The sequence below is a fragment of the Sander lucioperca genome, chromosome 16, assembly GCF_008315115.2.
Source record: "Sander lucioperca isolate FBNREF2018 chromosome 16, SLUC_FBN_1.2, whole genome shotgun sequence".
NCBI lineage: Eukaryota > Metazoa > Chordata > Actinopteri > Perciformes > Percidae > Sander > Sander lucioperca.
Genome location: NC_050188.1, coordinates 1,283,371 through 1,310,310, shown reverse-complemented (window position 1 = coordinate 1,310,310; position 26,940 = coordinate 1,283,371). Strand labels below are relative to the sequence as shown.

General features: G+C 40.5%; 2 protein-coding genes across 4 annotated transcripts; one reads left to right on the top strand and one right to left on the bottom strand.

Moving 5' to 3' along the window:
- Window positions 1-427: 427 nt before the first annotated feature.
- On the bottom strand, window positions 428-25,743 carry ergic3 (ERGIC and golgi 3). 2 transcript variants are annotated; one of them, XM_031296756.2, is made up of 14 exons: window positions 25,554-25,743; window positions 24,691-24,761; window positions 23,833-23,920; window positions 23,612-23,731; window positions 23,088-23,184; window positions 21,212-21,377; window positions 19,659-19,716; window positions 15,617-15,631; window positions 14,011-14,042; window positions 13,491-13,587; window positions 6,703-6,767; window positions 3,764-3,900; window positions 1,583-1,638; window positions 428-1,416 (listed from the first exon to the last, which is right to left on the bottom strand). In XM_031296756.2, exons 1-14 carry the CDS (start codon window positions 25,639-25,641, stop codon window positions 1,337-1,339), a joined length of 1,170 nt encoding a protein of 389 aa, XP_031152616.1. In that variant the 5' UTR covers window positions 25,642-25,743; the 3' UTR covers window positions 428-1,336. The 2 variants fall into 2 exon arrangements, with proteins under 2 accessions (XP_031152616.1, XP_031152617.1); XM_031296757.2 differs by lacking the exon at window positions 15,617-15,631.
- On the top strand, window positions 7,698-10,743 carry romo1 (reactive oxygen species modulator 1). 2 transcript variants are annotated; one of them, XM_031296758.2, is made up of 3 exons: window positions 7,698-7,899; window positions 9,656-9,786; window positions 10,494-10,743. In XM_031296758.2, exons 2-3 carry the CDS (start codon window positions 9,656-9,658, stop codon window positions 10,600-10,602), a joined length of 240 nt encoding a protein of 79 aa, XP_031152618.1. In that variant the 5' UTR covers window positions 7,698-7,899; the 3' UTR covers window positions 10,603-10,743. The 2 variants fall into 2 exon arrangements, with proteins under 2 accessions (XP_031152618.1, XP_031152619.1); XM_031296759.2 differs by having other exon boundaries at window positions 7,764-7,904.
- Window positions 25,744-26,940: the final 1,197 nt, after the last annotated feature.

The following is a 26,940-nucleotide window of genomic DNA, read 5'->3' as shown; positions in this document are numbered from 1 at the left end:
AAAACCAACCATGTGTCAGTCTGTCTCTCATTACTTTCTGATATCCCTAACCTGTCTGTGGCTCTCAGACCCAAGCCTATTGGTTCCTACTGAAGACTGATCTTAAAAAATGGGGATTTTTTCCCCAAAACAGCTGGTCAATGTAGCTTTTAGCAAACATTAAACAGGAATAAATAGTGCATTTGTTGGGGACTATTTTCAGCAGCGGACTAATCCACATTCGGTGCTCTAGTGAGTATATGTGGCAGTAGAACGGTGTATGTGGGATTGAGACAAAATAAACTACAGTGTGTGTGTGTGTGTGTGTGTGTGTGTGTGTGTGTGTGTGTGTGTGTGTGTGTGTGTGTGTGTGTGTGTGTGTGTGTGTGTGTGTGTGTGTGTGTGTGTGTGTGTGTTCATGGTGATGAAGAAACATGTCACCCAGTGCAACAGTGTTGCTCACTGATGTGTTTTTAATAGTATTTGGACAACAATTAAACTCTATGGCACAGAGGAAGAAGATATATTAGGCTTTGCGTACACACACACACACACACAATACTTGTTATTGGTAACAGTTCATAGTTGGATTTGGTCTTTTCATGGGATTTGTGGACAAAATATCACCAGATTTATCCTTGAATCCTAGGACCAAAACAATAATTTTCTGATCTCAATAAATGTATTACATTGAGATCACACAATAACTTCCTTGTACTCATGAGAAAATATTATCTATGTCTGTCTTTGATTCTGTTAAAAGAAATGGGAGTACAAACAGCAAGGGATGAGACGTATTCTTTAAAAAGTCTCTGTGCCCTCTCACCCTCACCCCTCTGGAACAAAGGATCGACCACAGATCGTCTCACGAACATTCAGTGTAGCGATCGGAGCGCTGAGCGGCGCTGAAGCACGACCGTTAACAGGAGCGAGGGAAGGAAGTCCCCCTTTTTCCAGGAAAAAGCACCTGGAGGCAGTTGAGGCCTCCTCCTTTCTGCTCGAGTTCAATCACAAAACGTCGCCCGTCGATGTCTGATTCTGACTCTGTCCTGTTGGCGTTTAATTTAACAAAGAGCAGAATTCAAAAAGGACCACAAGTTCCTCTCCTGTGCTTTTCCAGAGCGAAAAGAGAGACAGAGGAATTAAAAACATGGCTAATTTAAAACCTCTCTGTCTCTCTCTCTGCATTTATCACTCAATCTGACAGGAGAAAAAAAAACTAAAACTACTTGATTCGGCTTCCAAACTTCTCCCTCTGTCTGTCTGTCTGTCTGTCTGTCTGTCCCTCTTCTTTCTGTGTCCGTGTCTTGGTCTGTTTTGCACCGTGGAGGCCAGTGGGGGAGAGGGGGGGACGCTGTTAGGAAGCCTTGCCCAGCTCTATCTTCTTCTGGATGACCCGAGCTGAGTGATAGATGAACGAGTCGATCAGACCGGCCACTGCAGGAGTCCAGCAGACAGGAAACAGAAGAAAGCAGGAGAAAAAGAGAGTCAGGTTTCACCCACTTCATTTAAAATTCTTATTCATATCCACATTTTAGCCTTAGTCCGTATATTATCAGGTAACACACAGCGTCAAATGACATGATCACATGGAGGGACTGACCTGTAAATACACCTCCAATAATGGCACAAACTCCTGTTAGGAAGTGTGTGAATGATCTGAAAAGAAAGAAAGAGAGGATATTGACTCAACAATAAGGTTAAAAGAAGGCTCACATTCTTCTTTTTTCGTGGTAACTGTGCTTCCTTATTAAATATGGGGCATTTAAATTGACTTCTTGTATTATGATACTGCCTTTAAATGTCCCTTAAAACCATTTCCCCTTTAAATTAGCCTTCTTAATACTAGTATTGCATTTATTAATTTGGCATCTGCTTGTTCCAAAATCTTGACTACAGCTAGTTAAGACCATACATTTAAGAAACTGAAAGCAATAAAAGCAAACAGACACTCAGTGAGGTATTCAAACCTAGAATACACCTTATTGTTCAACCAGTTGAACCATTACATTGAATGGGAAAAACCACCATGTTAATAGTAATTCTTTTTTTTTTTTTAAACATCAACACAAAACATAAACTAGAAGGACAATCGGAGAGTGCAGACCAAGGTGCAGTGTGAATTTTCCCAGTCAGGAACTTGTTTTTCCGATTATTCAGACACCACATAAATGCAGCACAAATGCCCTATTTTATATTGTTAAAGAAAAGTGGAAAAAAGATTTGTGTATGCGCCCCGTGATTCGGGTAGCCTGGTCATACCAGACTCTGGTCCATTTCATTATCACAGAGAGTCTGGCCTCTCTCCATTGACAAGTGTTAACTTCCTTGAAGGCGGGTACTCTGTTGAAGTTTAAAACTATTGGATCTGCCCAGAGCCACTCTGGATCTGCCATAACCAATCGCTAACGTTTGGTCGTGACGTATATCATGCACATGTGCGACAAGAGGGGAGACCGACAACTATCGGCTTATATTTAGCATTAGCATCGCTAGCGTTAGCCTTAGCCAACTCCTTCACCACTAACGGAGCGAGCTGGAAAATCAAACTTTTCCCGAACCCCGTGGGGAGGAGGGCCAGAACATCGTGGCCACCAACAAACTCAGCAAAGATTGTTCTTGATCGGGCTTAAACTTCTGGATATTCGGAAGCGTTGCTGCCACAACGGCCCTAATGGCTTCGCTCGCATCTTTCTCGCGCACATCCTCAATGTCATCGTTCTCAGCCACTCCCACTGTTCGCTGATTGGACCGCCAAATATTTGGCCAGAGAAAACCCAAGAATATACCGCGAACCCAGACGGAGTACTGAAGGGAAATGAAAATTGAGCGGAAGTACGTAGGAGGACGGAGCCAGACTATGACTTGGGTACACTCCAAAATGTGAATGGGTTTTCCTTGGCCAATGCTACACCCTTTCACCAAGTTTCATGAGAATCTGGCCAGAAGTTTCTTTTCTGTAATCCTGCTGACAAGACAGACAAACCACCAAACAAACCGAGCTGAAATCATTACCTCCTTTATGAAGGTATCAAATAATCTTTGAAACACATCCCTTAGACTTGTGACCAAGATACAAACTGAGCACGTCAATTAAAATGAAAATATCAACTAAACCCGGACAATTCATCGGTCTATCTCGACTACTAGTTTGTAAAAATGTATTGTGAGAGTTCGAACAAAGCTCAGCTGCATAACATGCATTTGCAATTCAATTCAATTTACAATAATAAATAATTTACAAAGACCTAACAATTCCAGTAATTCCCCCAAGAGCAAGCATTTAGTGCGACAGTGGCGAGGAAAAACTTCCTTTTAGGGAGAAACCTTGGACAGACCCAGGCTCTTGGTAGGCGGTGTCTGACGCTGCCGGTTGGGGGTGTGATGGACAGTGCAATTAGAGCAGGGTGATAGTTCGACATTGTGTATTCACTCTCAGTGGAATCCTATCATGATGGTAGGATCACATAGGTCTTACAAAATGATGTTGTTGAATAATGTATGTTCATTTACTAAGCTGGGAGCCATAATCTGTGCACGAGTTAAAAAAGCATCAAGGCCAGTATAGTGTCAACACCAGCTGTCCAATTGGCACTTGGTACATGATTTACATGCTAAAAGGTCAACACGGCCAAAAGCTAAAAGACTCATAACAGTCGAGAGGCACTTTGCCAATTTTGAATCAGTTTGTGTGAACGAGACATCAGCAAAAAAAAAAGGAAAATTTAAATGAGAGGGACATAACGTTTATAAAAGTGCTGCAACTGACAGCACCGTCTCCTACCTTTGTTTCTCTGTGAATTTAACCATCATGGGTGACAGCTCATATAAAACAAAGACGCCCGGCAGCCCCTGGTCTCCTATTAGCCCGTTGGCCACTTTCTCGTGCCTGGTGACCGAGAACTGGTTTGTTTTTACCACCTGCAAAACACAAAATGACAACAAAACACGGTTTTAGGATGATGAGGTTAAATGTAGCCCGGTAAATTCAATTAAACATTAGATTAGATGGGGTAAGACAAACCCATTTGACAAGAATTTATGGTGAACAACATGTTTTTTTAAGTCTCACCTGAATGTTAAGGAACATACTAAAGATAATGTTATGAAAAGAAAAAGGATACAAAAATGTTCTGTACAGCACCAGCCTTTCGTAAAACAATGAGATGCAATACTTTTTCTTTCTTGATGTGTCGCTTTAACATCTCTGAGCTAACCAATCTAGTTCTTTTTGTTGGTTTGATAAGGCTTGGAATGTAAGAGGAATTTTAAAGAACAAATGTAAAATTAAAAGGTCCCACGGCATGAAAATTTCACTTTATGAGGGTTTTTTTTTTTTAACATTAAGGGACTGTTCGTTATTTAATTAAGGGGCCACCGGAGGAGTTTTGTGGCCTCTAACCTAAAAAGACTTGACCCTCCCCTTGTCAATAATAATTTTCCTATGACCCTCCAAAATGATTTGAAAAAGAGGAATGACCCTCCCCTTGCGTGCAAGTTTGCACTTAGCATAGAAGTACAGATACCATTTGATTTTTACAGCCATGACGTACAGGAGTTAACCTCTGCATTCTCATCTTACACATCACACTCCTCTGTTATGGTGTGGTGGCCATTTCAGTAGATTTACTCACTAACATTGTTGTGGAAACACAATAAGCATGGAAACTAAATGCACACTTCATGCATTACTGCATTACTTCAAATACTAAGTTACTCCTCTAGTAAACTAGTATTCATATGAAATAAAACAATAAAACATTGAGACCATTCAGCAAAGGACGCTGGGATATAACCAATTCAACACTGGTTGCTATGGACTTGTCACTAGGCTTTGTCAAAACATATTCCAAAACATATGTTTATTTTTAAAGCAGATTTTAAGTTACATTGTAACAATTTAACAATTCGCCCTTATGAAATCCAGTCGCGGCACGGCTGTTTTGGAACGCAATAGACAGACGCTTAAATTCAACTAAAATGTAACGGTGAACAATCAGTGTTGGAGGTACATTCTGTTGAGGTGCCTCTCCAAACTCACCATAAAACGTTAAGACACGTTAAGAAAAAAGATCCGTATTTTGCCGTAATCCAATGACACGGGAAAAAAGTAATCCACAGCGATCAGTAGATCCACAAACAGAGTCACGGTGTATCCAGCAAGGCCGATATGAGCGTCACATTCACCAGCCAGCTCCAAACTCCACTTCGCCGTTTAAACAAAGTGGAATAAACGTATACAAGTCCAAATCTACACAAAACCCGCAATCAATTAGTAAGCTGACATCACATGTATATACATGGCATTTAGGAAACCTTTATTACAAGGTTGGCACGGCAAGATGTCCAGACTAGTGCAACAGTAACTTTTGTTTTTTGCGTCCTGCTGCTCCCATCGTCAGCCAGGTAATATTTTTTTCCTAAAGCAGTATATGAAATCTGATGTATTACCTACCACCATTTAGTTGTTTTGTGTTATTTAAGATATTTATAAAATATCTGGTCATGCCAGATGTAATTATTACACTCATTTTTTAAACAATGCAATTACCTGTTTGAGCCACCGGGGGGGGGCAGTGCTCCTCCTGCCCCCCCCCCCCCAGCAAACTCCGCGTATGCGGTCAGACCCATCTGCTAGGGGGCCGAGACTGAGAGCTACATGGATAAATATGCACCAAACAAGCCATTTTGAAATTTTGCTCTTTTCATGAATAAAAAAAGTTGGGTGACCCTCCCCTCAGCAAAAAATAAAAAGACATGACCCTCCCCTATTTTCCTCCAGTGGTCCATTCCATAAATACAGAACGGTCCCTAATATGAGTTCCCCCAGCCTGCCTATGGTCCCCCAGTGGCTACAAATGGTGATAGGTGTAAACCAAGCCCTGGGTATCCTGCTCTGCCTTTGAGAAAATGAAAACTCAGATGGGACAATCTGGAATCTTCCCTTTATGACATCATAAGGAGGAAGGTTACCTCCCCTTTCTCTTCTTTGCCCCCTGCCCACAGCTGCCAAGAGAATTTGGCCCGCCCATGAGGAAATAGAACTACTGTCACTGCCCGATGTGAGTCGAGTGCAGATGTGAGTTGCGCATGCGTCACTTTGCGACAAGTAGCCTACAAGATGGTAGCCTACAAGATAGCCTACAAGATGCTAACGAGAGACTTCTGTAATGTCAATACAGTAAAAATGGACCTACAACGAAGTTCGTTCACTGCTAGCTACAAGTTAGCAATCATACACAACAAAGGCTGTCACTTGGCGTTTTGAGCCAACGTTAGCAATCAAACAATCATAGATAGCTAAAACGTTTTTGAAATGATTTCCATCTTCTCTTATTGTATGTAAAGAGAAAAGTTTATTATTTTATGGATTTCACAAATTTCAGTGTGACACGTTATGCCGTAAACAGTTTAAATCTGAGCATGCGTGACTCACATCTGCACTCGACTCACATCGGGCAGTGACACTACAACCGTGGCCGCAAGCTGGTCAAGGCCACACCCCCCCCCCCCCCCCTCTCTCTCCTCCTCAATAGCATTTAAAGCTACAGACACAGAAATGGCACGTCCTAAGGAAAGCTCATTGTGGGACTGGCTCTAGTGGCTGTAATTCTGCACCAAGGCTGAATTTTGGGAAAGAGACTTCAGATACAGTATTAGGGGACCACTAAGGCCTATATAAAAGCATCCAAAAAGCAGCATGTCATAGGACCTTTAACTCACCTCTCCATCAGTTTTCACGTAGATGGTAGGAACAATTTTCACAAAATACTGGTACATCATTGATGCTGTGGGGAGAGAAAGGACATCATTGTTAAAAACTAAAATACACTGAGACGACACTTGAGATCAACATGATTGGTAATAATCTCTGATGTACCAAACGGAATCAAACAGTAGGCCAAGATAAAATAGCAGGAAATAAGGAAACCAATGGGTATTATCAAACATTACAGAGCAAACAATTATCAGACCAGAATGTAAGAAGTTGGATTTTAAGTAAGATCATTTGGAATATGAGGATTATTACAGCAGTGAAGTGTATTAAAAACAGCATTAAAACAACTTGCAGTATATTCTACTCTAGTTCATTCTACTCTAATAAAACAGAAGAGCTTAAGCATTGTCTCAGGATCAACCGCTATCTGATTAACTTAACGTACGTATGTTTGATTTTGAAAAGTGGGCTGAGAAAGTCAGTGGTAGAAAATAACTGAGTACATTAACTCAATTACCGTACAATTTTGACATACTTGTACTTTACTTGAGTAAGTACAGTTTCCATTTTCTGCTACTTTATACTTCTACTACATTTATTCATTTGATAGCTATAGTTACTTTTTACATTAAAGACACATATATGCTTACATGATATGATGCAGTACTATACTAATCTTTCTAAATATCTACATCTTTGCTCAAAATTGACAAACGACAACATTAGAATGCTCTTCGTGACAAAAACAGAATAATATTCTACAATAATATAACAGCGTGAAAGATGTCATTCTGCATAATGAGTAATTTGACTATGTACATTTTGCTGATAATACAAGTAGCATTATGAATGTGATGTGAACATTGTGAACTTTTACTTGTATTACGTATTTTTAGACTATGTATTTCTACTTTTACAAAGGATTGGACTGGGACTACTTTTTCCACCACTGGCTCTTGAATGCAGTAAATACTTAAAAGCTAAATAATAGCAATAATAAAATCAACCACAGGTTGGCGCTGTTTCTTTTTGTCCTACATCTTATATCCCCTCTTTATCTGTCTCCTCCGTCCTTCTCTCCTTCCTCTATCCGGTTATGGAGGTCTGCTACAAAGGCATTTAAACGCAGCTGTGCTCCAAACTACGACAATCCTCCAGTTAGGAACCGCAAAACCCAGCTTATTTTAAACACATAGTTCAAGGTAAGGTCGATTTCCGACGAATCTTCCAGAAGGTGTTGATCAGAAAGACACATGTTGTCGGTGTAAACGTGCCGTGTTTATCTGTCAAGGCCACAGTCGACGTTAGCCTGTTAGTTAACGTGCATTAAACCCATAGACAGTACAATAAATAAACCGGTCTGTTGGAATAGAGTGTGAATTTGACAGAATTGACGTCACCATGGTATTTTATGGTTCCCGTTTAAAGACTGCATCTAAACAAGCCGCTGGTTATTCCGTCTGCAAACGTAAACCCAAGTGTGTTCACTAACGTTAATGCAAATAACGTTACCACTGATGAACCTAAAGTTACAGGCTTAGCAACACAACGTAATCATTAACCAGCAGCTTAACTAACGTTACCACGTCTTTAGTTAAAGGAACACGCCGACTTATTAGGACTTCAGCTTATTCACCGTATCCCCCCAGAGTTAGAAAAGTTCATACATACCCTTCTCATCTCTGCGTGTCGTAACTCTGTCTGAAGCACCCACCGCTAGCCTCGCTTAGCACAGATCCTGGAGGTAACCGGCTCCATCTAGCCTACTGCTCCCAAGAATAGGTGACAAAATAAAGCCAACATTTCCTGTTTAGCTACATGTTGTGAGATTTGTATAGCCACAGCGTGTACAAATAACAAGGTCATGTGAGACACAGCCATCTTCTAACCATATACATACTGGGAACTATAACAGTTCCCAGTATGTGTATGGTTAGAAGATGAGAATAATTCTCAGAAGGCGAAGCACTGCTACTTGGGCGGAGTGATTTCCTCGCAGCATCTGAGAAGCCCAGTGGTGAGGAGCAGATAGTTCGCCTGGAGTTCCAAGTAGCAGTGCTTCGCCTTCTGAGAATATAGTTCCCAGTATGTATACGGTTAGAAGATGGCTGTGTCTCATGTGACCTTGTTATTTGTACACGCTGTGACTATACAAATCACAACATGTAAATAGGAAAATGTTGGCGTTATTTTGTCACTTATTGGGAGCAGTAGGCTAGATGGAGCCGGTTACCTCCAGGATCTGTGCTAAGCGAGGCTAGCTGTGGGTGCGTCAGACAGTTATGACACGCACAGAGATGAGAAGGGTATGTATGGACTTATCTAACTCTGGGGAATACGGTGAAAAGCTAAAGTCCTAATAAGTCGGCGTGCAACGCTAGTAGCTAGTTAGGACGGTCAGCTTGGTAAGCATTAAAGACTGGTTGGGTAGTAAAATAACTGACTAGTAGCAAGATAGATACAAAGGTCAAACACTAAAATATGAATTTCTTAACTTGCACTGTGTATTGAAAGCATTAGTGTTGAAATACATATTAATTCTAAGGAGGTTTGGACTATGTAATATGTCTACAGTGGCAAAGAAAAGAAAGTATACTCCAAAAAGTCAGTAGGCCTACTCATAAGGTTACTAAAAAAAGATTGATTTTGAGTGTGTGGTTAATTCACTGAAATACACAAAGTAAATAAAAGCAGCTCAAAGCTGGAAAAGGTATAGGCTAACCTAATGCGGGTGCTTTAGGAGAACATACTCCCATACAAACTTAAAAAACAAAAACTACTTTGAGGCATTTCTGTGTCTTCTGGTGATGAAGCCATGGCATTAATAATTAAATCACAGGGCTGGGCTCTGAACCTTCAGACCTGCTCAGTATCTGATACTATCGGAGTATGTTGTCGTCATCTACTGATCCATCCATCTCATCTCTTGCCTGTCTTCTCTCCGTCTTTCCTCTCCAGATGCCAGTGGCTGTAGGTCCGTATGGCCAGACCCAACCCAGCTGTTTTGACCGGGTCAAGATGGGCTTCATGATGGGGTTTGCAGTGGGAATGGCTGCTGGTGCCATGTTTGGCACTTTCTCCTGTCTCAGGTAACTCTGCGCTTAGTGTGCACCCAAACTATTCTGTTCTTAAAGAAACGGCAACTGTGTATGTGGTGAAATTTGAAAATGTGGACTTGGTGTCTATTAAAACCAGCTGTTATAGTCCAGGAGCAGAATAATGTGAACTTTCCCTGAGTTTAAGACCTGGTGTGGTTGGGGGTTCCGATTCCTTCAGGTGTACCTGTCCGTTTCCTACCAAAATAAAACCAAAAAGACCTACCAAATATCATAAATGGCATCATCAAGTAGTCGTTTTGTGTGTGTTCTGTACAATTCTGACTAATGTCTATAAACAATGTTAAATGACACAATGCAAACATTGGAGAAGGTAAATTGCATTATTAGTTATAGCTATTGCTGGGAGTGATAACTGCTTTTTTTATATATTAACAGAGGGTTAATTGGAAGAGTACTTGATTTGGTGATAGACCAAAAGGATCTGCAGCGTAACTAAAAAGTTGAAATAACTGACCAGCCCTCTAACTCACTGTCCACATCACAGATATTTTATCAGTAACTAAAATAGGTCTGTTGTCGTGCTGTTCCCCTGATTTCAAACAAACTGGGCCAATCAAGCGTTTGTAGGAAAACAGGCTAACGTGAACACAATGTCAGCCTGATTAATGAAGTGACTCAAAAACGGCAAACATTTCAGTTGACACTTAATAAAATCAAATGGTCTCTTCTGTCTCAAGGATTGGAATGCGTGGCAGGGAGCTGATGGGAGGAGTGGGCAAGACCATGATGCAGAGCGGGGGGACGTTCGGCACCTTCATGTCTATCGGTATGGGCATCCGCTGCTGAGGAGGAACATCCTCCTCCACACAACTTTACAGCTATGGGACTTTTCCAGTAACTACAAGTACAGCTCTCTGTCTGCTCAATGCCGTCACACTCTCAAACGACAGTCTAGTTTTGTCAATAAAAGTTCAGATGACAAATGGTTCTCAGAGTGGATGTGTTACACTTTCTGAAGCTGCCAACGTCCTGCCCAGAGTGACAGACGCAAAACAGCTAATCTAATTTCAAAGGAAAATTCCACCTGCAGATGCAGCGCACTTTGTAAAGTATCTATCCTATGCAGGGGTTGGCAACCTTTTTAATATCAAATGCCATTTTTAAAATGTTCTTGTTAATCAGTGTGCCATATCAACATTAAGTCTGCCATCATCTACAGAGCCTGCTCAGGCAGTTTTATTTTTTTTCCCTTCTTGCTGCATTCTGTGAAGAAGGCAACAAGTACTAGCCAATCAGAGGCAGAACAGGGCAGGTCTTCACATAATGTGGATGGGGAAAAAGTCAGTCAAATTATCCTAAATAACAGGCTGTGCTCCTGCCAATGGCTGCGAAGGAGGTCATTTGGCATGTGGATTGCCAACAGTGGCACACGTGCCTAAGGTTGCTGACCCCTGAGGCCTGTACTATGAATCAAGATCAACATGCCCTGGATTTATTTCAGTTACCCGGCTTCACTAACCCTAACAACCGCGGTCCCGCATAAGCTGTGTCATGACGGTGGTTAACAACTAGTTCAATCAACCCAGGGTTTCCCAATCCAGCGGCGCACGCGTTCACATAAAGGAGTCGGTGTTTGCACAGCACGACCAATAGCAAACATCTACCACAGCCGCATATTTTATATAAGAAGAGCAAACTATAATTCTACATAAATATGAAAAACGCAGACACGGTTTTACAGGAAAAACGCAATACAGTCGCTGCTTCCTAAAACAGGAGGAAAGCTGGCAAAAAAATAGTCGCTGTAAATGCGTAAATCAAAACACTTATCAAATATCACTTCCCCATCAGTCAGGCACAAGATCTGACCATAATTACACTTGTGCTTTCCATAAACTGTCGTTGCTTTAGCCTATTATTTCAATTGCAGCCCTGGCAGTGGTAATGTGCACATTGGCAACACACGGCTCAAGAAGCGACAAATGGCCTATACGTAAAAAGTCAGGGAATGTTAACAGGGTTGTCGGTCTCTAAATGTTAACTTTTCTGAGCGCACCTCTCTCCCCGCGCACCGAGCTCCGCCGGATCTTCTAGGAATGTTGACACAGTTATCAATCCAGTATTGATTGCTCAGTAGGCAGTGCTTCAGTCACCGGTTGATCTCTAATCTCCAACATAACCTGCTCCCGAGCAGGCTAGTGTTCAGCATAAGTTACCAGAGTGATTTAACCCGGTAACAAGTGATCCACTGTCGTGATACCCAAATCCCTGAGTTGAACTTGAAGTTACCTCGTTAACGCCAAATCTTGCTTTGTAGTATAGGCCCTTGATCCTATGGATCTTCTCTCTGATACGGTGCAAAATGCAGCTAAAGAAAGAAGCTCACTCTCCCATTCTGGGGGTCTGACAAGAAAAACCAAATGTTTAGTCTATATATGTTTAAAAACTGGTTGAGTGAAACCAAGGTGGGCTTCTGTTTTATTTGGGTTCAACTCTGAGCAGGTAAATTCAGCCCTTGAGCCAGAAGCTGAACCAGTAACTACTTCTTTCAGGGTCCGGTGCAAATGTGCATTGATTGTTAAGGATACTGTTACATCACTGGTTGTAAACGCCCTGTGAAAGCCCTTCCTTTGTTCCTCACATAGTCATTCTTGGGTAGTGCATCGACGTCCACACAGCCATGAGCAGCTGAAGAAAATTACATCATCGGCTATGACAGGGTTTTCAAACCAAAGATGTAAAAAATTCTGGCCAAAGCATTGACATGATTAACCCTTGTGTTGACTTAGAGTGAAATTGACCTGTTTTCAATTTTTGTTTTATATCAGAAAATATAGGACGTAGAAATAAGCGCTGGAAATGTGTAGAAGAAAAATTTAACAATTTAAAACGTTGGAAAAAGCAAAAACAAAATGTTAAAGTGTTTTTTTCCAGGGTTGACGGGAAGACAACACAAGGGTTAAATGGTAAGATGTAATGAAAAATGATCCATTTATTTTTGAAGAAAACATTTAGTTTGAACATTAAGGGCCCTATCTTGCAGCACAAAGCCCGAACCAAGTGTCTTTGCTAGTTTAAGACTGACGCAGTTGTCAATTTCCCGTCCAGCGCCTTTTTAAATAGCAAATGCACCTGCGCCCATCTTTGCGCCCGTGGGTGTGCTGGTCTTACAGGGAGGTGTGTTCAGGTGCATTCTTGGTGTATTGCTATTTTGACGCAGCAGGAAGTGATCGCACCATTGACCAACAAAAACCTGGTCTAAAGTCAACAGCGCAGCATTTCATTATTATTTCAACAGCAAATTAGTAAAATGTGCCTAGGCTCGTGCACAGCGCGCGCACACTATGCTTGTCACACACACACAAACAAAAGATTACAAATAAAAATATTACGGTGCAAATCCGCCGTCATAATAGCAATGCGCCAACGTACAAACACGCCTGGCTTTTAAAGGGAATGGGAGATGACACTCTGGTTTATTGCATGTTACGCCCAAAACACACCTATGAATTAATGAAGACACTAAGTACAACCATTTTGAACCATGCGCCTGGCGCACGGACCCTTTTTTCCGCCATCAAACTAGCAAAAGTGGATTTGGACACGACCTAAACGCACCTGCGCCGTGCGCTTAGATCATTAAAATAGGGCCCTAAATGTTAAGTGTTACTGATGCTTACAGTGTTACTCCTGCCAGCATCATATTGAAAACAGTGGAAGCGTGAAATACTGACCTTGTGGTGCTGTGACGTCCGTCTCGTCCAGAGGGTTAACGATGCCGGGGTAGTCTTTACCAAACGACAGGTGTTTTATCAGATGGGTCATGTTTATCTGAAGGATGACAGAAAGATCAGAAGCTGGCAAGGCTTAAACAACTTTTCACAGTAATTTCACAGGTTTTTCTATTAAAAAAAAAAAAAAAAAAAAGTCTTCATTCTCAGCTTTTTGTTTTTGTGACCGATCATAGTATCAGAACTTCAAACGCAAAATTTGATTTTACAGTTTGTCACCTCAAAAGCCATTTCCTAATATCATTTATCAAGGGGGTCGTGAACTGTTTATATAGTATTACTATAGACAATTTAGAATATTACAGTCAACTTGGTTTGGAGTTTTGGTCATGATTTTTCTAAAGTTATACAAATCATCTTTAAATAAGCAAAGAAAACATCACTACAATACACTACTACAAAAAAAACAGTAATTGCAGGAACTTTAAACATGAAAGAAGATGTCATCAGTTGAGTAACTTACGTTGTCTAAGCCGAAACTCTGTAGGTCGTGAACTGCAAACATAAACAAAGCCCATCACTTAATTTGTTAATTACCAATACTTCAAATACACAGTAAGAAAAGAAGGAGTGTGAATGGGAGTTATTGGTTAGTTTGTGATTGATTGCTGCCCATTGAATCAGCTGTTCAGTCTGATTATAGTTTATAGATGTAAGGCAGCAAATGAAGCTGAAGCCAACAGTCGCACAACAGCTGATATCAGAGTGAGTAGCTGCACGTCCCATCTGGTCTCAGGGTGCTCAGGCTCGGACCGTTGGCCTCCCTCAAATGTGCCTTGTAATTATAAACGTTCATGTAGTATAGGGTTTGAGACATCTTTCGCTTAACTTGTTATCACTAACTCGGAATGACCTTTTAAGGAGCAGGTGGTGTTGTGAAGTTTTCCCTTCTCCCTGTACCTAAAATCTGATTGGCTGCAGCTTCACACTGCACAAACCTGACCAGACATGAATATTCTAATACGTTTGTAAAAATACAAAAAACTGGAAAAGATCAGATTTAATGTCAGACTGAATGTCTGCTAAAGAGGTTGGAATATTAACGTGTTTGTTAACATGTTGGAAAGTACTGCAAATACACAATAACAGAGTTTCTTCGCACAAAGGACATTTTCAGTCTCGTCAAGATAAAACTTGAGTCTGTAAAGAGGATGAAGAGTAAACAAACTGAAACACGGTGGATTTGTTTGCCAAAAAAAAATAAAATACAGTTGTGGTGTCAGTGTGAACTTAAATGAAGTTGGTGAAGTCACACCACTGACCAAACTATGACTGACACCATCAAAGGTTCAAGCTCAGGACGCCTGCTGGATGAGAAAAGTTGGTCTTCAATATCACCATTATTTCTAACTGGAAAGAGTCAGCTTTCTTCAGCCCTTTGAGAATTTCATTCCTTTGCCCAATCATATGCTGATATTCCAATATTTAGGTACATTTACTGATTTAATGTGTAGTGTGTATTGAGAATTAGTATGTATTTAGCCATATGTGGGATACTAACTACTGTAATATTAATTATATTTTAAAAAATAAATATATAATAATAATTAAAAAGGAGACAAATACTCATTTTTAGGTTCATACCAGTATTTGTATTTTGGATTGCCTGTCACTTTAAGCCCTCATCCTGAAAAGCCCAGTCTGCTCTGATTGGCTTGTGAGAAAAATTATGGCACACCTTTTGCAAAGGTAGTTCTTAAACCATGTGTGGAGATACTCAGATGCCTGCATGTGACATAGGAAAGGGAGCCAAATCTGAATGGCTTTTTGGATCCTATGTTTTCTGATCTAGGCAGCCCACAAAAACAACATACTAGATTGTCTTATTTCACAGTTTGTGGGTTGGTAGGGACTCCAGATACCCAAATGCATCTGATTTGTAAACTGGATTCATCCAGTACTTAAATGTAACATTTTTTTAAAACTAAGTCATTTTTTACTTCATATTACAAAATTGTATACTTGCAATACTTTCCCATATATCAATAAACAGGTTACTGTACAGGAATGGGGCTGTTTTTAGGTACTTATAAGATTTTAAACAAAACTGCAAATAAAGATGGACTTACTTTCCACAGCGTGCACTGCAGAAAGAAGAGAGAAGAGTCACTATGATGATGCAGGTAGACAACAAACCATGGTATATTAATGTGTAGGAGGGGTGCCAGTAGGGGCTGCACAACACTGACAAAACATTATATTTACGTTATATTTTGTATGCTCTGTATCTTTTTACAAATCTAAAATGATATTGGCGCATGAGGACACAGTTTTTAAAACTTACCTCAGGCTTCTGTGCTCGGGATTTGGTTGGTTTCAAAGTATTAAAAGCTCAACTCCAATATACGAATTGATTTACAAGCTACGAGATTTTACACAACAGCTGAATGGGATTTGGAAAGGATTACATTCTCTTTCTTTTTTTCCAGAGCCAAAGAAAATAAGCTTTAAAAAAAAAAAAAAAAAAAAAGAGATTTTTTTATAACTTCTGTCAGGGTGATCGTGCAGCCCCAAACACATGACGCAGCATTTAACACTTTAAGGTCAGTCCGGACTAAAAAAGAGAGTTTGGGACCAGAATGAGGGTGAGGCCGATTTATTTCTGCCGCAGCCTCATTTAAAGTCAAATCCTTAGCACAAGTGATTCTTGTCTCTTGTTTCTGCTGCTAAGCATTCAAATATAACACCAAACAAAATGAATGACACACATTCAACCAGAGTAATTTAGCTCACGCCGCAGAGCCGGATCAGAGGATGCTGTTGTGTTCAGGGTAGGAAACTAGCAGTGGGAAGTGCAGCTCAGACTTGAGCCACTTGCATTATTTTATCAACAATACAGATTTGCATCACAGCACAGTATTTTCGACTGATGCTTGGGCCCCTGAAGAATAATCAAATTTAGTGGCCATGTTCTCCATTTTAGTAGCCAACTAATGTTTTGTCCAGATTATTGTGGCACTCCTCCTGCTGAAGTGGCTGTTAGAGGAGATTTATTTGAGCATTTGATGGCTGGCGACTGTTCATTTCCTTCTCTGGTTAAATGTGCAGAGTGCAGACGATGGAAACATTTAGCAGGCAGGCAAAACAGGACAGTTCAGTCAAGATAATAACTAGGACCAAAATAGACGTGACAGTGAAGGCAGAGCAAATGTTGGCAAACATACTCAAAGGAAGAAAGAAATGAAGGACATAAAAATGTAGACACATGCAGAGGAAAGGAAAACAATGTAAGGGAAATGTTGCTTTTTTTAGAGTTAGACTAACACATAATCAAGTGTGTGCTGATGCATCAGGTGATTATGTCCTTTGCGTTAACAAAATAATCTGCCAGCCAGAGCAGACACAATAAAGAAACGGATTTTATTCGTCAGCTTCTGCAAAATGATGTCCTCAGTTTGGTTTCAGTGTAGTCAAAAACTAACGCCCCTTCACAGCTAAAATATGTTTCTGAGGCTTTTTCCCTACAGACAGGAAAACAAACACTGGACACAAACACTGACCTCAAATTCAAACTGTCAAATTTACACTAAAGAGAATATTGCATGAATCAGATAGCACTGGCATCAGCTTTAGAAACCGTGTGTCAGTCAAACTCTACTGCACTGTGTAAAAAGAAAAAAAAAGAAATGAGAGGAATGACACGTCATGATGTAACATGCATTCATCTTCCCATTGAGGTATTTTTTTGTATTCTTAGTTTTGTTTTGAAACCAAAATACACTCCATTCTCTGATGAAAACAGGAAGATGCCGCTTCAACCTCCAAAAAAAGCTTGTGGACCTTAAGCTAAGATTATTTTGTAAAAGAAAAATCGGAAGAAATATTTTTTGCCTGCAGAATACATGAAACATTTTCTGAACCACAGACCAAGGCTTTTGCAACCAACTTCATTTTCAGTTTCCAGTGAAACACTAGTAAAATGCAGCAAACAGAAGATGAATTGCATTATTCCTTAAACGGTGAAAAAGCAAGCGACTAATTGCAGCTCTGCTGCCGCGTATTTAAGCAGCGTATGTCCCGATATTGATAACTTTTGACTCGCACTTGCACACTGAGGACTTGGGCTTTGACCTGTGAACTTAAATCAACATCAGACATCTGCTCCAAAATAGACCTTTTTCACAGCAGACATTTTGACTTGTCATAGTAGGAAAAGCACAGCTGAAATTGATAACCTTAACGATGGCTCCATTCCATCAAGTGTCCCAGTAAGCTATTTCAGTGAGTCAGCATGTACAATACCAGGACCTCTCCTAAGTGGAATGCAGCCATCATTAATGGTTATGAATACACCTGTGCTTTTCCTACTATGACTTGTCAACATGTCTGCCGTGAAAAAGGTCTGTATTTGCCATAATTTGTACCAGATCAACTGGTGAGTTAATAATAAGATTTGTAAGGTGTGAAAATGTATCCAACAACACAACCTTTAACAGAATAAAGTAACCCATCAAACAACAGAGAGCTGAACAGGCGCGCTGACTGCAGGGCTGCACAATACAATACTGTGTCCTACACCCACATCTTCATGATTTAACAACAACAACTGGTGTTCACCAAATACATCGATATTGCGGCGATATTGTAAGGTTGACGATCGGTGCTTTCACAAAATATTTACACAGTGAGATTTTTGATAAATAATCAATAATGTGGATATAATGACTTAAGGCTGTGGCTTGGTAGAGTTGCATTTCCGCTTACTCATCTCTTGTTTCTCCTACTGAATAAACAACATAAAAAGCAAGGAGAGGGTTACCTTTTCCTGCTACAGATTTCCGACCGTGGTCAGAATGCACAGGGAAGACACTTTGTTTCTCCGGTACTCACTCCAAAGCAAATCACCGTCACGCTCTCACTCGCTCTACCACACACTCCCCACGCACACACATGCCGGCCCTGCTGTTAGATCGACGCACAAACCAACGCACAAGGATAAACTTCAGGCCACTTACGTAGGCTACGGAGAAAGCTCTGCGTGGAGCCTCCGCGGAACCACAAATCACGCTTTAGAAAATAAAAATACAGCTAGACCAGTCTGGTACGTAGAAAATAAAAATACAGCTAGAACAGTCTGGTACGTAAAGAAAATCACTTTACTGTAATCTAACCTTCAAATTCAGGAAAATATATCGATATAATATTGATATATTGCCCGGCCCTAACTGACAAGTTGTCAAAGCTTATGTCATTTTTAGTGCACAAACACTGAAAACATGTTGGAAAATCTCTTAATTGTTTCTGGAAAGTCTCAACATGCAACCAGAAATGATTGTGTGATTAATGGATGATTTGTTAATGGATGTGGTGGGTGTGGATGTATGGATCTATGATGAGGGATGATGAATGAACAGAAACTGATAAACACAGTTAGCAATCAAACGTTTCTGAACAACCCTTTATTTTAGCATTGTGGGGTTAAGCAATGCACTCATTGTAAATACCCTTAACTTGGAAAATATGAGTTAGGAGTACATCAGTGTGAAATGAGAACTAAATCTGATCAGACTTTAAACTTCAGAAAGGTGTTTTTAAATTGTTGAAAACAACGGATTTAACTGTAACTTAAAGGGATACTTTGCCGATTTCAAGCCAGCTCTGTGTCATCTTAGTGTGGACAGTGTGTTCAGATGAACGGTGTTTGGCTTCCTTCCGTGGCACCAGCGCTCAGAGCCAAACACTGTTCATCTGCACACACTGCCCACACTGCCATGACACAGAGCTGGATTTAAAGTGCGACTACCCTGGACTACTGTGCCTGACTTCAGCTCTTTGCCAAATTTATTCTCGATAGTTGTGTAGTGTGTCTTCCCCAATGAAAAGGTTCCGACAAAGACTGAAGTTGTTTTATTTAGGGGCTTACTGCAAAGTCCTACATCCAAACAGGTCTCCAAAAGCAGTGTTTTCCTTAAAGGTAGTTTTAAAAAAAGGGCAAAGTATTCACCTAGTATATGTTAGAAACATGTAGAAAGTGCTGGTGTGTAATCATAGAACAAATATCCAGTGTGTCTGGATTTTGCCTGACACAGGAAACTAACAGGCTGTTCAAAAACCTTTGAATGGTTCTGTGTGAGTGTGTTTCGAGTATAGTGGATGAACAACAGGTCTTACCGTGGACATGAGACTGCTGGAAACTTTTTCCTGGAGCAAAGTGGAAATTCCCTGCCACCTGAGACACAAAGAAGAGGAGAGGGTAAATAAATAAAAAAAAAAATCCAATCAATATAGTGTAAGGGCCATATAAAATGTGATTATGGACTGCAGTCACTTTTCCAGTGTCAGGGATACAATATGTACAATATATTCTTTTTCTTATACAATTAGCTCATTATTTTCATAACATTACAACTATTTCTTGTCATATTATGACATTGTGTCCTTTAATTACAACTGCACATATCACAACCTTTTTAAAATATTTCAACTTTAATCTCAAAATGTCAGATTTCCTCCTCCCAGTGAAACATATTTCATTGTGATAAGCAGTCTGAGGAAGAGTTCAAGTATGTTTCGCGATTGTTCTTGTGAAGATTTTCTTTTTAAGGAACTATTAAACAATTGCACTGCAAACAAACAACTAACCGTACGTACACACCGCCGCCGACTTGAGCTTCTAAAGATACCCGAAGTCATTCATTTTCAATGGAAGCTGCTTCTCTCAGCTGCAAGGAGCGTCAAATCTGTCGGCGTCACGTTTTGAGCGACCAGAGCGTCAATCAAAAAGTTGAAAGTAGGTCAACTTTATGGTAATGAGCTATGACGCCGTTCAGCGGCAAGCAGCGACAAACGCCAGCAACCAATCGGAATATAGACGTCCTTCGCGCTGGCTGATTCCGGAGAAACATACGATGTAAACTTTCGTTCCTACAAAAACATTAGTTCCGAGAAAAAGGAGGAAAAGCTCATCATCGCCGTTGCTGGGTTCCCTATCATTTATGATATGACGTTGTTTGCGTATAGAGACCCGTTAACGTTACCTGCCGGTCACATCGTCTCTAAACAGGCCGCTCACGGTGAAGTCCTGCACGGATCAACAGCTGCCGGCTGCTCGCTCTGCCTGCATTCTGCTGCGGTTCAGCGGCTAACAAGCGAGCTAACTGTAACTACGACCAACAAACAATACAAATTCTGTCATTACATATGTAATTTATAAAAGGTTTCTAGTGTCAATGTATTGGCCGCGCAGTGGCTGCTTGTGCTTTTTCCATGATCGAATGCTAGAATAGATATGCTGCTACGTCAGAGCGGCCAAAGCGTCAAACAGCTTCCCCGTACTTTTTGACAAGCGTCCTTGACCGGGCGGCCAGAGCTTCTTTGCAGCTCAAGTCGGCGGCGGTGTGTACGTACAGTAAGGGGTGTACACTTTCTTTAAGGTCAGCAAATCCAGGCTGTTATTTGTAGATTTCTAGTTTTAGAAACTAAAATCCCAAATTTAATTTTGCAGCTTTATCGAAAGTACTATTGACAGCCAAGTTCCTCTTGTTGGCCAAGGCATTACATATCACTACATTTTCAAATCTTCACCTCCAAAGCTTCACGTTTTCATGAACATTTTTCCAAACCCACCGGATGTCACCGAGACAGAAACAAAGCTGCTGCTCTGTGTTGAAAAAAGTGATATTTTTGAGATACCAACAATCGTTGACAGATAGGATTTGGAGTACCTTGTTGACTTCCAGGAAGCCGTAAACCTGGCAGCCTTCATTCTTCTGCTCCTGCATCCTCTGTGTGAAGCCCTCCCTCTTACACTGCTCGATGGTGTCGGCATTTTTGAACGCCCAGCCTCGCCGCCGGTACGCCTCCCGCACGTCATCACAGGTGTTACAGCATCTGCACACACACACAGCAAGCAGAAGCAAGGCACGTAAATAACAAGGTTATACAGAAACACACAGAGAAAGACAAGACAAGAGCCTGTGTGTGCACGAAGGGATGGGCAGTATTTGAATTCAATTTAGTTCAAATACGTATTCAATTATTTTGAGTAATTTGTATTTTGCTGGACTCTTCTGTCCAGCAAAATACAAATTACTCAAATGTTTTTGTGTATTTATAAATACTTAATTTACATTATTTAATATGAAATTTTATTCTCAAATAAAGTTGAGATTTTTTTTATCACCAGGTTTAAACTATAGAAAAAAAATCATTAATTCAAAATCAGTCTTTGGCTAAATGCAAGCGTATCACGTGACATGTCCTGTCTCATTGTGAAATACCGGATTTAATTCATACCTGCAAACTCAGAAGGGCTGAAAAAGGTGATTACAGATTATATTGTTGGCAGATAACAGCACTTACCTCAAAACTAATGTCAGTGATCGTGATTGGCCAAATGACTCGCGTGACGTATCAAAGATGTTTTATTGTGAAGAAGACCGCAGTAGGTTTTTGAAACCCCCGTTTATGGGAAATTGTACCCCTCCCCCCCCCCCAAAAAAAAAATATAAACACTACACGGATCTACACGATTAACGTGGATGACATTTTCCCATTCAAAGCGGCGATTTTCGCTGAAAAACGACTAGTTTGCAGGTATGTTAATTTGTGTTTCCCTGGACTGCAGTGTTAGGCGTTACATGAAGAAGATTTTTTTTTTTTTGTCAGTTTGTTGTTGGTATTGGGGGGGGAAGGGGAGTGTTTCTCTTTCTCTTCTATTTTGTACTGTATCACACTCTTCTGTGATGGTGCTGTTTTGTGTCTTTTGCACTCGTTCAATTGGTTGCTTATAAAGTTTAAGATCTTAGAAATGTACTCACTCCACTCATACTTTTATATTTATCGCTCTTCAAAAAAGACACCTGCTAAATGCCCAGTCTTATAAGGTAAAGATACCGTATTGTCATGTACATGTAGCTAAATTCATTCTCTGCATTTAACCCATCCCTCAAGGGAGCAGTGGGTAGCCATTCACAGCGCCCGGGGACCAACTCCAGATCTGAGCCAGTGCCTTGATCAAGGGCACTGACTGGAGAACCTAGTACATGTTTTTTTTAATGGGGCCCCCCCGGAGGAAACCAAACTCCACACGGAAAGGCTTTGAACCCAGAACCATCTTGCTGTGAGGCCACCGCAAGAACCACTAACCATTGGGCCACCATGCTGCCTCATGATTGTCATCTCAAAGAACTAGTGCGTGACGGTGGCCTAACTGTTCACTACCCCCAGTTGCATTGCATTTCAACTGGCTGTTCACTCAGTCAGTCAATGGTGGCTTTGACTGACAGACTCCACCCAGCATGCACCCCTGAATTCACAGCCTCCCACCTCTAAGATATCCTGATCGGCCACTTCAAATCTATGATGTGGGAAATTAGCAAAGTTCATCTTTTTTTTTTTATTTATTTTTTTTTTTTTTTTATGATTAACATTTTTTTTTATTTTATTTTTAAAACAAAACATACAACTCACGACATAAACACATCACTCCCTGTCTGAACCCCCCCACTCGCCATCACCACCTCCGTGTGTGTGTGTGTGTGTGTGTGTGTGTGTGTGTGTGTGTGTGTGTGTGTGTGTGTGTGTGTGATGGGTTCTTACTTGAGGTCGTCAGTCTCAGCTCCGTAGCAGCTCTCACATCTGTTTGGGTCCAGTGAACTGGGGTCAAACACTTCACCATCGTCGGCCATACCAAGGTCTACACACGAAAACACTAAATCATGATCTAGTTCGACACTTCATTCTAAAAATTCCAATTTGCCAGACGTTCTGGCAAAAAACAAAAAAACAAAGGCTGGTTCATTTTACTTCTGCAGCCATCTGTTAGGGTACTGTGTTGACAAATGGAAAAATGTGCACCCAAACTTTGCAGTTAGACTACCTTGTAGTGTGTAGCTTTCAGCGTTCTGCAAACTCCACAATTTACCGAAGGAAAAGCAAACAGTTGCTTCCTGTCTCTGTGCATTTGTGTTTTGATGGCACTGATGTATCACCTTCCTGGATCATATTTCTACTACTTGCGGACTACTTTCTTTTAAAAACGGAGCACTATTTTGGCCTCAATGCCTGCAAAGAGCAGCTGTCAATCATCGTAAGTCAAATGTCAGAGTGAACTCAAAGGTTACCATGTTTTTCTGCCTCGAGGGTGACAGCTTTCAGGTCTTTGTCCAGCCGCTGTTTGAACAGATTGTGTTCAACGTCCAACTGCTGCTCACCGGCCACATCCATCGCATCTATACTGAGATCTGATAGTAAAAAGAAACAGATAGGGAAAGGCGGAGTACAATTAACATGTGTCATTATTAGCAGGTCGCTAAGCCAGCGAGGTAACAGCGGTGCTACTTACAGGCGCAGGGCATGTGAGGGAAGATGACGTCGATGTTGATTTTCAGTTTGTCTCCTCGCGACGTGTCGACGTACAGCTCAGGGTGAACCTGCAGGGAACAGCGGGGGGGGGGTTGATTTGAATTCAGTCAAAACTAGGGATGCACCGAATCCAGATTTTTGGCCGCACACGTTATATTGTGTCTGTGTTAAGGGTCAAATTTCATTTCTATCAGGGATGCACCGAATCCAGGATTCAGAAATTTTTTTCCACCAAACCCTACGCTTGCACTACACGCGCTACGCTGGTCGACGTAATGACCATTGATTACGGAAAGGGGTTTACGTAGGCGGACCGTTCAATGCAGTAGACTGTGAGAAAGTGAAAATGGAACTCGTGAGCAGAAAAAGTGTAGTTTGGCAGTACTTTCAGTCAAAAGAAGGCCATTCAAGTCCAGCTACATGTTCAATTTGTCTCGTGGTGGCAAGGACCCTAAACAATACACAACATCGCCGCTGTTAAGACATTTGCGTATGAAACATCTGAAAGAATACGAGTTGTGCATGAAGGAATCTACAGACAGCAGCCAAAATGCAGCAACTTCAGGTACAGCAAAGGAAGGACAGTCACAGCTAAAAACTTGTGTTAACCAGAACACCATTACCAGCTTTGCTAGCCCTACACCGAACAAACAGTGGGCCTCAGATCACCCACGAGCCAAAGCCATTCGTGTGAGGATGGGAGTAGGATTCGGTATTCGGTTTCAGATTCGGCAGAATCTTAACCAGTGGATTCGGTATTCGGTCGAACCCCAAAAATCTGGATTCGGTGCATCCCTAGTTTCTATCTCAAATGATGAGGTGATGTGGATGAACTGACCTCTTTAGTAAGATAGTACTGCAGCTCAGAGACAAACAGGATCAGCATGATGACACCGCTGATGATAGTCACTGCAGAGACACGGAGGAAGAAGATTGTATGTTAGACATCAGAAGAGTTGTTTTAAATCCTGTTTCAAAGTTTAAAAGGAAAATCCCTTAAACCTTTTCTGCTGTTTAAAAAAATGTTATGCATCATAACCAAGAAAAAAATATGAAATGCTATGCTTTTCTGCTATGAAAATAGCAGAAAATGTACTCAAGTAAAAGTATGAAAAAGAGTTACAGAGTTGCTATCCACCACTAGTTTTATTAGCTCTTAGCCTGTGTATGTGCTGCTGTAACATTTAAGTGTTATCTTATATTAAATATAGGCCTACCTCCAAACTAAACCACAGCAACAAGGTTTGTAAAATTAACACCAGTAACGTTACCGTTAATGTAAAGTGCTCATGGTTTATAGCAAATGGGCTAAAACATGCAACACCACTGGTGTTATCCTGTACAGAAAATACAGGGTAAAATATCTGAAAATTAGTAATATCACAAACGTTTCTTGTAACAATATATCTCCTGGTTATGTATATATTTGCATTTTTATCACTAGCCTTGTTGATTTGTTCTATATCTATGGATATGTTGCTCTATTATTTCATTTTAACTGTAAAATGTGTCAATTCTGCTGCTGTTCAGGCTCACACAGCGTTATAAATATAATAGTCACGCTGTAACTGCATGCGTTGTTTATATTGTATCATTAAAAGAAGAAATGCTTCAGGTCCTTGTTGATAGCCGCAGCAGCTAACAGCCAGGGTGTCTGAATGATGGCTGCTGCTGCTGCTCGGGTAAATTAGAGCCTCTCACCGGTCGCTCCTCCCCACGTCTTCACTCGGAAATCCTCCAGAGTTTTGGGATAAGCGTCAAACTGTTTCAGTTTATTTAACGTGTCCATTTTCTAATCCAGAAAACCGCCGCTAAACACAAATGTTACCGACAGGTTCCTGCACTCCAGACACACATCAGTCCTTCGCTTTCACTTCCGGGACACGCAAGGCAAGGGGCACTGCTGAGCCAATCAGCGCCGGCCGCGTAATTTAGACTTCTTTTTTTTCTTTTTTTTGACAAAATAAAAAGTGAAAATACACAACAACAAAAACATAAAAGAAGGATAAACCTTGTAAATTTAGATTACATTAAACATCATGAAGGTAGAGGTGGAAATAGTATCAATATCGTGGAATGCCATTTTATTCAATATTAAATGCCTATGAAATACACCCTAAAATAAATAAAAGAGGGAATAAATATGTAAATAAATAATAAATAAACGAGTCAATATAATAGCTTTTTTATTTTAAAGCGACGTTATTTTTAAAATAACTACTTTTATTTATTTCAGAGGACTTTTATTTTATAATGCCACATTTATTTCACTGCTCTTTTTATTTCCATTTCTTATATTCAAATGAAGAGGGCATGCTTATCTGCAGTGTTGTAATGTAACGAAGTACAAATACTTCGTTACTGTTCCTAAGTAGAATTTTCCCGGATCTCTTTACCTCGTTATTTATATTTCTGGAAACTTTCACTTTTACTCCACTTCTTTTCCAAAATAAAATGTATACTTTTTCTCAGATACATTTCCCCTCAGCATCTTCGTTACTCGTTACTTGCAAGAAATGTTTTCGTACGTTGGAGAGAAAGATTCTTTCTCACAAAAAATGAAAATTCTGTTTCTGTTTTTACCTCTTTGTTGATGTCAGACTTTGAATTTGATGTTTAAGAAGGTGTGGAAACCCTGAATATGGGTGAATGAAGTTAATAATCAAAGTTTTTCTTTACTTTTACTTCTAAAAATTGAGTAGCCTACATTTAATATCAGAAAATGACTTTTAATGCTGAAGTACAGTAAATATCATATTCTAAAAGGTGACTTTAACTTATACCAAAGTTATTTTCTTGGGTGAGATACTTGTACTTTTACTCAAGTACTTTATGCAAGACTGCTTATCTGACAGACTGAGATCAAAGCAACTGTTAGTAGCCTGGCATCTCCCGCCTATCACTATCTGCCAGAGCAAATATAACATCAGCTTGGCAGGGTCGTCTGGTTCAACACTGCTTCGTTAGGGCCCAGGTCACAACAAGAATAAATAAAAAAATGAGCTACCAACAATCTATGATAAATAATATATCATATTGAATGGCAGCTTGTCTGAAACTATTAAAAGGTTGGGTGACTCTTTGGCTT

Coding starts and splice junctions, on each gene's coding strand:
- romo1 (XM_031296758.2), top strand. CDS start 9,656: ATGCCAGTGGCTGTAGGTCCGTATGGCCAGACCCAACCCAGCTGTTTT. Junction 9,787..10,493: donor GGCACTTTCTCCTGTCTCAG/GTAACTCTGCGC, acceptor TTCTGTCTCAAG/GATTGGAATGCGTGGCAGGG.
- ergic3 (XM_031296756.2), bottom strand. CDS start 25,641: ATGGACACGTTAAATAAACTGAAACAGTTTGACGCTTATCCCAAAACT. Junction 23,732..23,832: donor CCCTCACATGCCCTGCGCCT/GTAAGTAGCACC, acceptor TTTTACTATCAG/ATCTCAGTATAGATGCGATG. Junction 3,901..6,702: donor ACGTGAAAACTGATGGAGAG/GTGAGTTAAAGG, acceptor TGTGTTTTGCAG/GTGGTAAAAACAAACCAGTT.